Below are 16217 nucleotides of genomic sequence, written 5' to 3'. Positions count from 1 at the left end.
CTTTTTGTTGGAAAGTGACCCAGGAAACAGATCCTCAGAATGAGACTGAGGTTATTCTACAAACAAAGGGATAATCTCTATACTGGAAAGAAATGGGACTACTGGAAATGCATTTCACATTATCAAGGTTCATGAATATACAAATTAGATGAAGAGCATGGCTGCGAGGTCCAGTAATGTGGTAGTTAATTTTGTCAATTTGACTGGGCCATGAGGTACCTAGATAACTGATTTAACATTATTCTGGGTATTCTTGTGAGGGTCTTTCTGGATGAGATTAACATTTGAAGCAAGACTGCATAAAGCAGACTATCCTCCCTGAAGTGGGTAGGCCCCATCCAATCCACTGAAGGCCAGAATAGAACAAAAAGGCAGAATAAGGCACAATTTGTTCACTCTGCCAGTCTTCAAGCTGAGACACCAGTCCTCCACTGCCTTCAAACTCAGAATGTAATTTATACCATTGGCTCTCCTGGTTTTCAAAGCCTTTGGATTCAGAGTAGAACTATACAAATAGCTCTCCTGAGTCTCCAGCTTGCTGAGTGCAGGTCTTGGGACTTCTCAGTCTCCTTAACCATGTAAGCTAATTCCTTACATCTATCTATACCTCCTATTGGTTCTGGTTTTCCGAAGAACCCAGATTAATACAGCTGGCTACGGCTACTTAATTGCTATGAAAACAAAAGTGGTTGTAAAGATGGTAGACCCATCTGAATTTTTAACTACTTTATTTGTAAAGCAATCACTTCTACATCATTTTTTTAAAGGAAAGGGAAAAAAATGAGGCCAATAATTTCATGAAATCCATAATAAGAATTACTAAGCCAGAAACTAAGACTTCTAACTTCTGGTTGAAGACCTTCCATTAAATCAGCAGTTCTCCAAGTATGGTCACTGGTCCTCTGGGGATCCCCAAGAAAGAACCCTTCAGATGATCCAAGAAGGTAAAACTATTTTCATAATAATACTAAGATATTATTGGCTTTTAACTGAGTTGACTTTTGCACTGGTGGTCCAAAAACAATAGTAGGTAAACTGCCAGCACCTTGGTACAAATCAAGGCAATGACACCAAACTGTATTTTAAAGTCATCATTTTTACCACCAAGCACAGAAATAAAAATAAACTCAAATTTCACTGAAGAATGTCCTGGATGAAGTAACGGCAATTATTTAATGTATTAAATCCTGACCCTAGAGTTCATGGCATTTTTAGAATTCTGTAGGATGAAACAAGAGGTACACAAAACGCACCTCTGCTGTACGCTGCATTAGGAAGGCTGTTACAATGGCTGCCTCAAGGGAGTGCACCTGTGCAACTGAGCTGTAAGCTAAACGACATGTATGTTTTCATAGAACACCATTTTTACCTGAAAGACAAACAGACAAATGATGGCGCTTCAGATGTGGATGTTTAGCATACAAAATAAAGTGAGTCTGTCACTTCAAATCACACAACTGACAATATTTTTCTCTATGACTAACTGAAAGCTTTCAAGTAAAATTAGAATTTTTGAAAAACCTGTATATGGTCACCATGAGTTTTACAACTTCCTGATACCTAAAGAACTGTCTATTAAGACCACAATAATACATTATTAGTAAATGGATTTTATATTATATAATGAAATGTGTAAACATTTAGAAGACCAGCATAAATCAATGAACTAACATCTCTAAACACATGTTATAAAATCCAACTCAAAGCCTAAGATAGACCAAAGATTTAAATATAACAGACTATGAAAAGTTCACTGATAGCCTCAGATTCCATAGTGTAACTAATCTCTAAGAAGCCAACACTTGTCAAAATTGTGGTGTAGTATCAAAGAAACAAATCCATTACTTTTTGAAATAACTATTAAAATATCCTTCCTTTCTCCACTACATGTCCATATGAGGCTGGATTTTCCTCATTTACTTCAGCCAAAACAACATATCGCAACAGAGTGAATATTAAAGTAGATATGAAAATCTAGCAGTCTTCTATCAGGTCAGACTTTAAAATAATTTACAAAAATGTAAAACAATACCACCAATCTCACTAATTTTTTACTTCAGGAAATAGTTATTTCTGTTAAAATGTTATTTATATTAACAAGTTTACAAGTTTGTAATTTTTAATGAGTTAACAAATGTTTTTTTAATTTCTCAGCTTTAATTTCTATCTTGCTAAATATTGATAAATATAACCTACATTTGTGATCCTCAATATTTTTTAAGAGCATAAGAGGCTCCAGAGACCGAAAAAGTTTTGAGCACTACTACACTATATTAAGCTATAATGGAACACTCAGAAGTTGAAGATGAGTAGAATAAGAAAATTTACAATCTAAACTAGGAACCCTGAAAACATACAGATTTGTGAGAAAAAGTCCCACTCTCTACCTCAGGTCAAACATGGAATTAGATGGTAGACAGTTGTGGTTTGTTTTGGAGGAAGGAGATAAATAAGAGTATGATCCAACTCCAGGAAACCTACAGATTCTCCAGAGAACCTTCAAATGTCCACAGTCCCCAGTTACTGCTACCATTTCTAGTCTTTGTTTGAGATTAAAAAGAAACAGAAGTCAGTAGAGAGGAAGGCGGAAGGTTACAGAGGAGACAAGACAAGCCTCAGGCAGTAAAGGTAAAGGACTATTTTGGGGTGCAAGTAGAAGGTGGTAGATTATACTGTGATTTATAAATAAAACATCACACATACATATTTTGTTCATGACAGATGGAATATATCACCCATAGTTTGAATGTTCATTTTTTAATATTAAAATTTAAAAGATAAACATCTCTCTTTAAAAACAAATGACCAAGTCTCTTGCTCTTTTTTGTGACCTATGGTTGAAAGCTTTATCAGGGTCCAGGGTTGGCTGGACTGTATCACAGCAAGATCAGAAGTTTTTTTCTGTTTCTACAATCCTCTGTTACTTAGCGTGAGAACATTTTTCATCTCCCGAACTAGACTGTGAGCTCTTCAAGAGGAACAGAGTTTATATCGTATTCATCTTTATTCCCTAGAGCAAACACAGTACCTTTATAGACCTGTTCAATAACTGATTCCCAAATGATTGATTTGCCAAGGGTCAGAAATACTTACAAAATATGTTTCTTCAAGAAGCACAACACAAGTGTACTGAGATGTCTTAAAAACAGTAGTTGGAACATACCGTTAAATTTAAAATACAATTTTCAGGGCGCCTGGGTGGCTCAGTCTGTTAAGCATCTAACTCTCGATTTCGGCTCAAGTCATTCGCTTCATGAATTCGAACCTGCATTAGGCTCTGAGCTTGACAGCACAGAACCTGCTTGGGATTCTCTCTCTCCCCTTCTCTCTGCACCAGCACCCCCCCACATGTGCATGCTCTCTTTCTCTCAAAATAAATAAATACACTTTAAAAATACATACATAATTTTCTTTTTTTTTCTTTTTTTTTTAAATTTTTTTTAACATTTATTTATTTTTGAGACAGAGAGAGACAGAGCATGAGCAGGGGAGGGGCAGAGAGAGAGGAAGACACAGAATCCAAAGCAGGCTCCAGGCTCCAAGCTGTCAGCACAGAGCCCGACGTGGGGCCTGAACTCATGGACTGTGAGATCATGACCTGAGCCGAAGTCGGAAGCCAAGTTTTCAGATTTGAAGTTTGATACTACCAAATTTTATATTTTAAAAATTAAAAATGTACGTGTCATGTACACATAATATACGACATAGTATGACTATAGAAAAAATACTGCACTGCATTTTTAAAAATCAAATATTACCAAGCTGAAAAAATAAAATGAGTAAAAAATTATATATTTTATTTCCATATAAATCTTACAGAGGACAACTATGAAACTGAATTTCTAACTATTACTCAAATATTCCTTTGAGGAGTGCACTCCCTTGGGAAATAAAACTCTGAAATGTATTAGTTTATTAGATTAGAGGGATCAATTCACATTCTCTTAAGAATTCAGGATATCAAAATTTGGAAAGAATCCTACACTTTCTTGGTCCCCTGTCATTATGTCCCAGCATCAGTCAATAAGGGATTCACTGAAATAGTTGTCTGGGTATAGAAGAGATCAGCTCCCCGCCTCCATCCGCATGCATGGAAGTCCCACGTGACTTCCCCACACTCTTTTAGCCTCATTCATCTCTCATTCCAGCCACAGCTCTGCATAGGCTCTGACCAGTGTCACACACAGGCTATTTGAAAGTACCTCACTTCAAGCCTTCAAAGGCCTTTCACTTCCCACCCCAAAAATGTCCTACTTGATGCCAAAGCACAGGACGCCATAGGACTCCACTGGGACTCACTCACAGATCTTGGAAATATAGGTGAGTTCCCATCTACAGAGGTAAGTCTTTGGACAATGGGAAAAGGACCATTAAATAAATTCTTCCCCTTTCCAAGGTGCCTGGGTGGCTCAGTTGGTTAAGCATCTGACTCTTGATTTCAGCTCGGGTTATGATCTCACAGTTGTAGGACTGAGCCCTGTGTCAGGCTCTGAGTTCACAGCACAGAGCCTGCTTTGGATTCTCTCTTTCTTTCTCTCTCTCTCTTTCTCTCTCTCTCTCTCGCTGTCAAAATAATAAACATTTTTTAAGAATTCTTCCCCTGGGGGTGCCTGGGTGGCTCAGTCGGTTAAGAGTCCGACTTCAGCTCAGGTCATGATCTCACGGTCTGTGGGTGTGGGCCCTGCATCGGGCTCTGTGCTGACAGCTCAGAGATTGGAGCCTCTGAGCCTTCAGATTCTGTGGCTCCCTCTCTCTCTCTGCCCCTCCATCACTCGCACTCTCTCTCTCACACACAAAATTAAATAAACATTAAAAAAACTTTTTTTTAATTCTTCCCCTTGCCTCCCATATACATAACCCCATGCAGTCAAGCAATCTGTCACATTTAAGTGACAGCCAGCTTGACAGAAGTTGCACATTAGCTCTCCATCCTTGCCTCCTTCCTCAGTCTGGATTTCCACTTCCTAATAAATTAGCAGTGCATAGGGCTTTGCTTTCTAGGGAACCCAGTTCAAAAGAAAGTTTGTGGTTTATATCCTGCAAAGGAAATCTCAAAGTCCATTAAAATGCAATCTGCTATTTCTGCTTTCTTTTCCTTAATTGGAAGACCACAGAGATAGCAGAATAAAATCAAAACCGTACCGTCACTGCTTCCTCACTCACCACTTCTCCTAACCCATTACAATACCAATATCCAGAAAAAAAAAAATCTCAAGTAAGATATTTGTTTTAGTGTTTATGAACTCTTTTAGCTTGGCAATGAGGACGACAGTCAGAGGAAAGAGTTATGGTGTATACTTACTAGTTCCTTCTCTTGTTCCAGGTTGTTCATATTCCCAACACTGGGATTCTGAACACTGCCCTTTCCATTACAGCTCAAATTCAGGCCTTACAGGACTCTACTGCTTATGAGTAAACACAGTAATATTCAACATTTCAAAGCTACCATATGAGGCAAGACTGGCACTGTCCTTTCATATTGAAACAACTGGAACAATCAACTTACTCCACATAATTCTCCAAAGCCAAGCCATACAGATCCTTTCTTTTTTCCTTTTTCTAAGAATGGGGGAAAATGTAGCATAAGACAACCATTCAGATATATCACAAAGACTAACAAAGATAATGTCTTCAAACTGCTTTTATTATTCATAAAAATGTATGTGTTTGCAAATTAAGTTGCTCATATACCCAAAACAGAAAACAGAGTATACAACTAACGTACAAGAAACCTGGCAGGAGTGATTATGTTCTTTATTCAACTAAGATTAATTGCATATCTACTATATACCAAGCATCAGAGAAACAAACCAGGCAAGAAAGCCTCTGCTCTGTGCACATAGTATCATAGTAGGGGAGATTTAAAAAATTAGAAAGATAACACAAAAACTCTATTCTGCAACTGAAATAAGGAGTCTGAGGAGTCAAAGAAGGAAAGCTTCATGCAAGAAAAGACATTAAAACTAAGACCTGAGGAGTAGAAACTGGAGTGGGACGGGGAGGGGGGAGAAGACAGTAAAGGTGGAAGGCATTTCAGACAGAGAGAATGAAAATGGAGAGACCTGAGCACAGAGCTTGGCATGTTAGAAATAGAGGTCACTGTGACTGGTGTTCACTGAATAACAAAACAAGCTTGTTGGAATTGGGACTGTAGAGATAGACAGAAGGTGGGGATCAGATCATACAGGGCTTTACAATACTGGTAATGTTACAAATGGTAATACTGGGGCACCTGGGTGGCTCAGCTGATTAAGCCTCCGACATCGGCTCAGGTCATTCTCTCAGGGTTCCATGAATTCGAGCCCCACATTGGGCTTTCTGCCGTCAGCATGGAGCCTGCTTCAGATCCTTTTTCTCCCTCTCTCTGCCCTTCCCCTGCTCACATGTGTGCGCACTCTCTCAAAAATAAACATAAAAAAAATTTTTTTAATGGTAATATTGGTAATGATAACATTAAGGATTTTAAATGTATTAAGTTCTCTTCCTTTTCATGAGACGAAAATAAAATTTTAGATTACAATTTCTAAATTGTAGAGCAGTGACGTTTCTAAGCTGAAACGTAGAGAAGGCTTAGAACTAAATTACTAAATCTCCCAATGAAACTTCACTATTCTGTTTTCCTCCAGTAATGATAGCTCTTTTAGCAAACAGAATTACTGGGTCGATATTATAGACACTATTCAAGAAATAGAGCAAGTCTATTTAATATATTTTTCTAATTTTTTTCATTGTAGTAAAATATACATAAAATTTACATCTTAACCATTTTTAAGCCTACAGTTCAGTGGTATTAAATAGATTCCAAATGCTGTCCAACCATCACAACTATCCACCTTCAAAACTTTTTTCATCTCGTAAATACCGAAACTATTACACAGTATCTATCCATTCTCCCCTCCTCACCAGATCGTGTCAATCATTATTCTACTTTTTATAATTCTGACTGTTCTAAGTGCCTCGTATAAGTGGAATCATACAGCATTTGTCTTTTTTGTGACTGGCTTACTTAGCAAGTCTTCATGATACATCCATGTTGCAAAATATGTCAGACTTTCCTCGTTTTTTTTGTGTTTTTTTAACCATAATGAGATAGCATTTTATGCCCTATTTAAAGAGGATGTGGATCCATAATGTCTCTTATATACAATGAACAGAGCATAAGTTGATGCAAACATTTTGGAAAGTAATGCAAACATCACAAACCCATGGCCTGGATATTACAGTCCCAGGTTCATATCGAAAGGAAATTTCTCCTGATGTGCAACAGAAGACAATGCCTAGAATGTTCATAGCAGTCTTGTTCACAGTGGCAAGAACCTTGAGTAGAGGGAGATGGGGGGACAGAATGGTGGTATGGTATGAAGAATGATGGTCTTCCAAAGATGTCCAAATTCTAATCCCTGGAACTGTTATTACCAGCTTATTATAAAAGAATATCACTCAGATGATTGGTTGGTTTTCAGTGTTGTGGGCAGAGAAAAGAAGAGATGTGGGCAGTGGAAAATTAAATTAAATTAAAAGGATATAACTCAGAAATAGTGAGATGGATGAGACATATAGGACAAGATATGAGGAAGAGCAGAGAGCTTCCATGACCTCTCCAAGGACATATGCTCCCCAAATCATGTGTTCACCAACCGGGAAGCTCCTTCCTTCCTTTTTAAGACTGAATAACGTCCATTGCACATACATACCACATTTTGCTTATCTATTCATGAACCAATAGAAATTGGGTAGCTTCCACATAATGAAATAATGAACAGTCAATTCATAATAGTAGTAGTAGTAATAGTAATAGTGTATAATGCTGCTATGAACGTGGGTGTACAAAATCTATCTAATTTTGACAAACATAATCTCATTTCAATCCATTACCCTGTATGGGTACATACATACCATATACACAAAATCTAGAGTTGAGGTCCAGAAGGTAAGTGAAAAAGATGACTTAATTTCATTATTTTTTTCCTGTAGCATATCTAATTTCTTCTCTAAGTTAGCCTCACCAAATCTAGACTGTCAAAACTTTTCACGCCTTTTCGTATAGTGTTATTATTTATGGCTTTTTGCCTTTTCCTATAGAGTCTCCAACCCACATATGAATATTTCCTACATCTTCTACCTTCAAAACTCATTTTTCATCCTGCTTTCACCAAACTACTTTCCTAAACACTTTATTTTCTGTTAACATCAAAAAAGAAAGAAAGAAAAGAAAGAGAAACAAAGAGAGAAAGAAATGGTGGCATTTATGATATGTGAATTATATCTTAATCAAAAATAAAAATAAAGCGTCATTCTCATGTAAAAAAAGAAAAATAAAAAATAAATAAATAATATGTTTTATTAAAGTGCCCCTAAAAGGTTTCTAAAGTACCCAGTAAATTATTAAAGTAACTATGAATCAGCAATAATGAAGTCTATTTTAAAAAGCAAAAATTTGGGGCGCCTGGGTGGCTCAGTTGGTTGAGCGGCTCAGCTCAGGTCATGATCTCGCGGTCCATGGGTTCGAGCCCTGTGTCAGGCTCCGTGCTGACAGCTCAGAGCCTAGAGCCTGCTTCAGATTCTGTGACTCCCTCTCTCTGACCCTCCCCTGTTCATGCTCTGTGTCTCCCTGTCTCAAAAATAAATAAAACATTAAAAAATAAATAAATAAATAAATAAATAAATAAATAAATAAAGCAAAAATTTTACAAGGCCCATAAATAAACAGTATTAAAAATAAAATTGCAAGTTAATCCTTCCACTACCAACAATAGCAAGTTCTTTTAATTTTTTCTCATCTGAGAGAAGATACTGAAAACATGAAAATAATTTTGAGAAACACTAGGAATGATCAGAAGATTAGGAAATAAGAAAAAAAGTTGTGTTTTTTTTTTTTTTTTTTTTTAGCTTGGAATTAGACTAGTACAGACAAATGTGAAGTACAAACAGCCCTAAAAAGATATGGCCACATTACAAATGTTCCACCCTACTAGTCTACATGTAATCATAAGGACAGCTCTCTGATCTAACTCAAAAAGTGAGAGGCATAGAACACCTATTTGTCTTGTGGCAGGTGCTAATCATAAACACAAAGATTTATGGCCTGTTGAAACAATTTCTTTGCTATTAATAAGATAATTTCTTATTGTATTGTGTTTTCTGCAGTAGAGAGTATAAGAGGATAAATTAACATGATAAAATATAGAAATGTCAAAATGATGCCAATTAGTATAATAGTGGCAGGTTTATCTAAGATTCAAAACATAATTTATAAGCTGGGGTTTAAGAATCCACATTCTTTTAAGTGAATGATGCCTTAATCGCTCAATTTATTTTTGGGGTGCCTTAAGATCAGCTTGTCAACACAAAAGAAGGGTTCTTTTAAGGCTTTCCAAGATTTCTAGTATCTCATATCTTTACCAGAAAGCCTATTTAATGGCAGCCAATTTGCAAACATCAAATTTAAGATTACAGCTTCAGTAAAACAAGAAGAAAGAAATTAAAGTTCACTTCAAGTATTTATGTTGGCATAGACTGGATAGACTACTTAAGAAAAAACTGACATCAAGGGCTCCATTTCACCATTATTCATGTGCTGCACGCACCAGTTTTCACATTACTTTAATCAAGAGACAGACATAATAGTCTATCATTTAAAGTACACAAATTCATTACTCCCTCTTTGTGAAAGAAATTGGACATCTTGGCATATGTCACATATCTGCAAACCAAGTATGCATTCCACTAAAAGGACAAAGAACAAAGAAACTAGAATAACTTAGCTTTGTAAGTTATATAAAATAAAGCATTTTCACGAACAAGAAAATAACTAAGTGGGTGCTTACAAAATAAGACTGCTGGGGTCAATTTTATCATCACTAGATATTCAAGTTTCCTACAATTCAGAATTTAACATTGTAATTGACTCCAGCAACTAAAGCACAAACAAAAACACATTCAACAATAGTAGACGATGTCTAATTAACTAACTTTAATAATGAAATACAAAATACTTGTATTATTTACATAGATAATCCAATAAATACCTACGGTAAATATAATCATTGTGTCCTAGATCTATGGAAAATAAAAAAGCCCAATAAGAAATGAAAAGAAATTAGTCAATTATATACTTACTATAATTAGAAATAAATTTTAATAAGCCAATTTCCAATACTTTTTTTTTTTTTTTTAAGTAGGCTCCATACCCAACGTGGGGCTTGATGCTCTACAAAATGAACCAGACAGGCGCCCCTTTCCAAGACTTCATTTTCTCATCACAGCATTTCTTGTTCTTCATGCCTTATATTTGACAGCTTTGGAAGAAAGTGTAATACCAAGCACAGTAAATATTAAAGATTTACTCAAAAAATTACTCTGTCCTATTGACAGCAGTGAAGGCTGGGAAAAGAAACTAATGTTTTCAGGGTTTTTTAAACTACTTTAAGACAAACATGACAAAAATCTGATTAGAAAAAATAATTGTCATGTCTTCCAACACAAATACAAACCTTCTATTCAAATACTCCCATACATCCACACATTTAACATAAAGAGATAATGATGATGACTGACCATGTGCCAGGCACTGTTTCAAATGCATTACACTGAACAGCAATTTCTGATTGAGTGGTTTCTCACAGCAACTCTGGTAATTGCTCACCTGACTTTACATATGGGGCAGAGGTGAGGTACAAAGAGGTTAAACAATTCACCCAAAGCCACACAGTCAGTGACAGCTAGGATTCAAACCTGGACAGTCAGGCTTCATGTCTGATTTCAGAATTACTATACTGCACTGTGTATAAGGTGCACATGGTACATGGCACAATGCCTGACACTCAGGAGTAATTTAAAAAGTTTATTACCATACTATCTATCTCTTCTTCACTTACCCTGTGATAATTCTGGATTTCCTTTCAGATTCATCATCTTTGGAATTGAAGGGCCATACACATCCACATCTAGTAAACCAATGGCCTTTGACTGTAAGGAAACAGAATCTACTGTAAGATTATTTCCACTCTTCATCAAAGATAACATATATAGCAATAGTAAATCTGACTATAAAAAAAGAAAATTTACAAAAAAAATTCCAAAATCCTAACCTAAATTTTCAAAGCAGCAGTAAGGTAAAAGCTTATCAACTACTTAGACAAATACTTTTTGTTGGTTTACTAATTTCTTCTAGAAAACTGACAAGAAAAACCCCCTACATACACTTTACACATTGTGGTTCAGATCTCCCATATAGTCTCAAGTAGACTAAAACCTTTTTGATCTGAAGACTAACAAATTACACACAATGTTAAAATAAGGACTTACAATGGCAAACAAAACCACAGGAAGATGGAGCATTAACCCTTAGAAAGCCCATCTAACACAACAAAGAATAACAAAATGAAAAAAAAAAAAATCATGGGAACAAGACTATAATAGTGCAAGTGAGAAATTCTGATGCAGATCCAGCATGGAAATGCTAATGAGGGTAGTGGCAGACATAATGCGGAGACAACTCCTTACACACAAGTCACAGTTAAACATCCAAGCTCTTCTGGAGAATTCATAAACAACCAAAACTGTTTTCCTTTGATGACCCATCTAGCTACCTGAGGGCAGAATATTCTGACTGGTCTCTAGGTGCCAGTTCATCAGCAACACAGCCAAGTAAAGGTAAACAAAATTCACTATTCCCAAGTATGTCTTTTTTTTTTTCTCCCCCCACCTATTTCTCTTTTGATACATTAAATCAGTCTGTTACTGGTTTTTCCATATATAAGCAAACAGAATGCTAATGCTAACTATACGTCCTTAAGTTACATTTCACCAAGACTCAGAACTCTCCTCCCTCTTTCCCTGTATCCTGGCAAGATAAAATTCTTAACCTCTCAAAAAAAAAAAAAAAAATCCTCATTTTTAATTAAATAATCCCCCATCTTCCATGTTATCTACCTATTTCCAGACACAAAATTACTTTTTAAACCTTGCTGTCTGGTTCCTATTAATACATAAAATAAGGTACATTCAACATTTATGTCCCTAACTTTATACTGACTCAAACTGCAGTTCTAAGAAAATCATTTAATGTCCCTGTATGACTCACAGAGCCTAGAGGACTAAGGATTAAAACGTGCCTCTACCAAAATCTCAGCTTACTGTAAAATAAATGAGAAAAGTATTAGCTTTAAAAAGGTAGGAACAGTCAATGAGAAATTCTGACCTGTTTTCAACTCCTTTTTAAACCACAAACAAATTAATTTAAACAAAACAGAATTAAATTTACTATGGATAAAAAGATTTTCAAATGAGAGAGACTAAAACCTTAAGAAATGTAGCTAATTGTCAATACTATTATTCAAGGGTCTGCTAATGCTATAACCATTGAGGTGAGGAAGCTGAAGGGATTCCATTTTAGAAAGACTCCATTTTTTGGCAAAAAAAAAAACACAAAAAAACAAAAAAACACCAAAAACAAAAACCAGACACTTAGAAAGACTCCATTTTTCTGATAGGCCCCATTTACTCATGATCCTTATTTGTCTCTGAATAAGCCAAAGAAGCTATGTCGTCACTTTAAGGGAGAAGCAAAAAAGTTAATCATTCTCTGAGTTTTGTCCTAGGCCCCAAACCGGATAACATCTCAGAAGAGCTGGATCCCAAATATGTTCCAGGACATTAGCTTTGAACAAACCTCAGCTGAAACTGGCATCAGTACTGCTACCTTCAGTAATTTATGAAATAACACCTATTACTCACCTGACACTTGTCTTTGATTGGACCCTACGCAGGATCCCCAAAGGAACACGTACCCTAGATCCCCTTCCCATATATAAACCCCTAACCCCAAGCAACAATGAGACTCATTCTCCTTTCCTTTCCTAATCTCCCAGACCGTCTGTTACTCTCTGTCACTCATGCCATTCAATAAACTCTGCTTTCACTTTCTCCAGCTCACACTTGATTTCTATCCTGTGCAAAGCCAAGGACCCTCTTAGCTGCTCTTATAGGGAAGTCCCCACTCTGGTCCTTGGACCAGCCAGGCACCGCCGACATCAATATCATCCTAGAATTTTACCTCTTTTCCATGTCTTTTCTCATGGTACGTACAAAACTAAAAACTACTACATAATAATAAATGTCAATAAAAACAAAAAATAATCTAAGTGGTATTTTTTCCCTCTCTTATTTAATGTTTAATGTTATTTACAAGTTTTATAAAAACTTGAAAAGGTTAGGTCCCAGGTTTCAAATGATCTCCTAAAAGTAAACTCAAGTGAAATAACTTAGTTTTTTAAGTTTGGTTTCATGAAACAAGGAAACAACTAAGTGGGTGCTTGCAAACTAAGACTGCTGGGGTCAATTTTTTCATCACTAGATTTTCAAGTTTCCTTCAAAATGTTAAGGAGAATCAACTATTTGTCCTGTCTCCCAGAAGAAAACCATGCCTGTCTAAAGGTGAACCCTTGGTATCAAGGTTCAAGACAAAACTGAGGATCTGCCATAATATTTACTATAGTAGAAACAGATTTTACACATACCTAGATCACATATGAATCACATATCAATAAAGTGAGCAGGGGCACCTGGGTGGCTCAGTCAGTTGAGTTTTGGCTCTGGATTTCAGCTCATGATCTCATGGTTCATGAGTTCAAGAACTATGTCAGACTCTAAGCGTGGAGCCTGCCTAGGATTCTCTCCCTTTCTCTCTGCCCCTCCCTCTCCCCCCACCTCACTCTCTCAAAATAAATAAATAAACTTAAAAAAATAATAATAAGGGGCTGGTAGGGAGGGAGATTACAAGATTTTAGAGTTCCTCTGTTTCCGAGAAAATGGAATTAAGGGTAACAGAGAATCTTCTAGGGGTGCCTGGGTGGCTCAGTCAGTTAAGCATCTGACTCTTGATTTCAGCCAGGTCATGATCTCCTTCATAGGATTGAACCCCACATCAGACTCTGAGCTGACAGCCTGCTTGGGATTCTCCCTCTCGCACTCTCCCTGCCCCACCCCCACTCGCACTCTCTCTCAAAATAAACATAAAAAAAAAAATCTATGTGCTAGGTTTTCTGCATACTCTCCCTAGGAATAGTTACTCACTGACCTAAATTTAGTACCAAAGTTGACATACATCAAAAAGGAAACAGAGGAGATGAAGGTATGAAGGTCAGAGAAAGAGAGGAAAGAGGAAGGATGAGAGGGACAGAGGCAGAGAAGGAGGGAGGGAGAAGAAGATTGAGGGAAATTAATCAGCAATTTTTATTAAGAACCTGGATAAACTAGGCCTCTACAGGCTAGTGGCTGTAGAATTAGAATTTAGAGTTCTATGGACAAATCAGAATTTAGAAATTTTAGAAAAATTTTAGAAGTCAAAAAAATAACAAAAAAAAAAAGAAAATTTTTAGAAAGTATGCCATCCTAAATTACCCAAATATAAACTTCCCCTAATTATACCTCCCCAATGCTTGAATTCCTTCTTGAAGCCAGGCACCCTAAACATTTTATTTACATTTCTCACTGACTCCTCACAGCAATCGTGCAAGGTGGTATTATGCTCACTTAAAGATGAGAAACTATAACCAGAACTTTAACATGATCTGAGTACAAAAGACTTAGCAGGGGACAACATACTTTTCCCTAAAGGGCCAAACAGTACTATTTTAGGCATTGTGAATCATATGACCCACAACTACTCAACACTACCACTGTACCATCAAAGCACAGACAATATGTAATGAATGAGCATGGCTGTGTTCCAATAAAACTTTATTTACAAAAACAGAGAGGATTTAGTCCACAGGTCAGTTTGCCAAAATTGATTTAGAAAATAAGCTTTTTTATAACCAAGTTATTCAATCGCCCAACAATCTAATTTGGGTTTTGCCAAGAGCAGGTAGGACATAGTCGTCTCTTTTAGTGTCAGAGGAACTATCTCAGTAAAGATTTAGTTCCATATCCTTAATTGGGTAGTTTCTAAAAACAATAAAGAGCACACTTTTCATGCGGTCTCACTGGAACTAAGCATGTCTTGCTTAGACTTTATATATCATGAATAAAATTAGTGTCCATTAAACAAAAATGTCAAGCCTATACTAAGTAAAACATATCATTCTTAGAACTGGCGTAGCTTCTGGACCAGTAAAATTACCATAGCTACAGAAATTAGCTTAAATTTTCAACTCTAGAATTCAATAATGTTCAACAGGTGCCAAATAAACTTTATTTGTTTTTCATAATTTACTCCATTATTTTTAAACAGGTTCCTATTATAGATGCATAAACAGTCTTTCAATTTAAATTTTCAAAGACAGTTCTATATTGTAGGAACATAAATGAGCAAGATAGAAGGCTATAAATAGATAGATGCTGCTGGGTGTCTAACTAGCTAAATTTTATGAATCCTTTCCACCTCATTCCTCCTAAAATAATTACATTTAGTCAAGAAAGCTCCAATTAGGACTTCTCTTACACTTAATTTCAGCAAGGCTTGAAAGAATAATCACTACAAGAGCCTCACCACATACACAACAGATAAAATGATCATTAACAAAAATAACTATAAAGTTACTACTGTAAAACATGATTACCCAATCTTTAATGTCACCATAAATGTATGCTGGTACCTAATATTATATTCTTTTTCTGATTATCCTGCAGTTCACAAACTCTTAGCAGATGCCGTAAAACAAGACAGATAGATTTTGGGATTTGTTTCTTTATAATTCATAATACCCTGTGAAAGCTAAAAGGTAGCAGACTTGCTAAGTGACTATACTGTTTCATTACTACTGCATGAAAGCCGCAATTTGAGAGCCTACAAGTCCTATTTTCTTGTGTTGGGTTTCAAAGGCACCTGAACAACAGTTTTGATACTGCTTTGTTCTTTCAGTGGAGTTTATATTAAAGATCCTAAAACTTCATGACATGTTTCTTCTATCCATGTCATCTGCTAAGAGAACCCACCAAAACAACATTTTAGAAGGATCTCACCCAATTATTTCTAAGTGAACACTCATTTAAGACTACAACTTACCTAAAGTTTATCCTTCCCATTGAAGTATCCAGTTAAGAATCCTATGATTCCCTGCACATTACATTCTACATAATCTTGGACTGGCATTTGGGATTTAGAGCTGAGTCAAGGTTCTTTCCTCTCTTTCTGCCTTGCTTTAAGTCAAACTGCCATTCATAAAAATTTCAATCTCTTGGTAGAGAAAAATATGTTTCTTAATTCTATTAGC

The 16217-nt window shown here is 36.2% G+C and overlaps 1 protein-coding gene across 1 annotated transcript in view; it reads right to left on the bottom strand.

The window, feature by feature from the left end:
* Positions 1–16217, bottom strand: part of NUBPL (NUBP iron-sulfur cluster assembly factor, mitochondrial) — a 223000-nt gene that overhangs the window by 163713 nt on the left and 43070 nt on the right. The window contains exon 4 of the mRNA XM_047075581.1: positions 10878–10968. Within this exon, the coding sequence (XP_046931537.1) occupies positions 10878–10968 (91 nt within the window). The remainder of the gene's footprint in view (positions 1–10877; positions 10969–16217) is intronic.

The sequence above is a fragment of the Lynx rufus genome, unplaced genomic scaffold, assembly GCF_022079265.1.
Source record: "Lynx rufus isolate CCGP_SWC_20201006 ecotype Redwood Valley unplaced genomic scaffold, mLynRuf1.p SCAF_13, whole genome shotgun sequence".
Lineage (NCBI taxonomy): Eukaryota > Metazoa > Chordata > Mammalia > Carnivora > Felidae > Lynx > Lynx rufus.
This window is presented reverse-complemented; position numbering and strand designations above follow the sequence as displayed.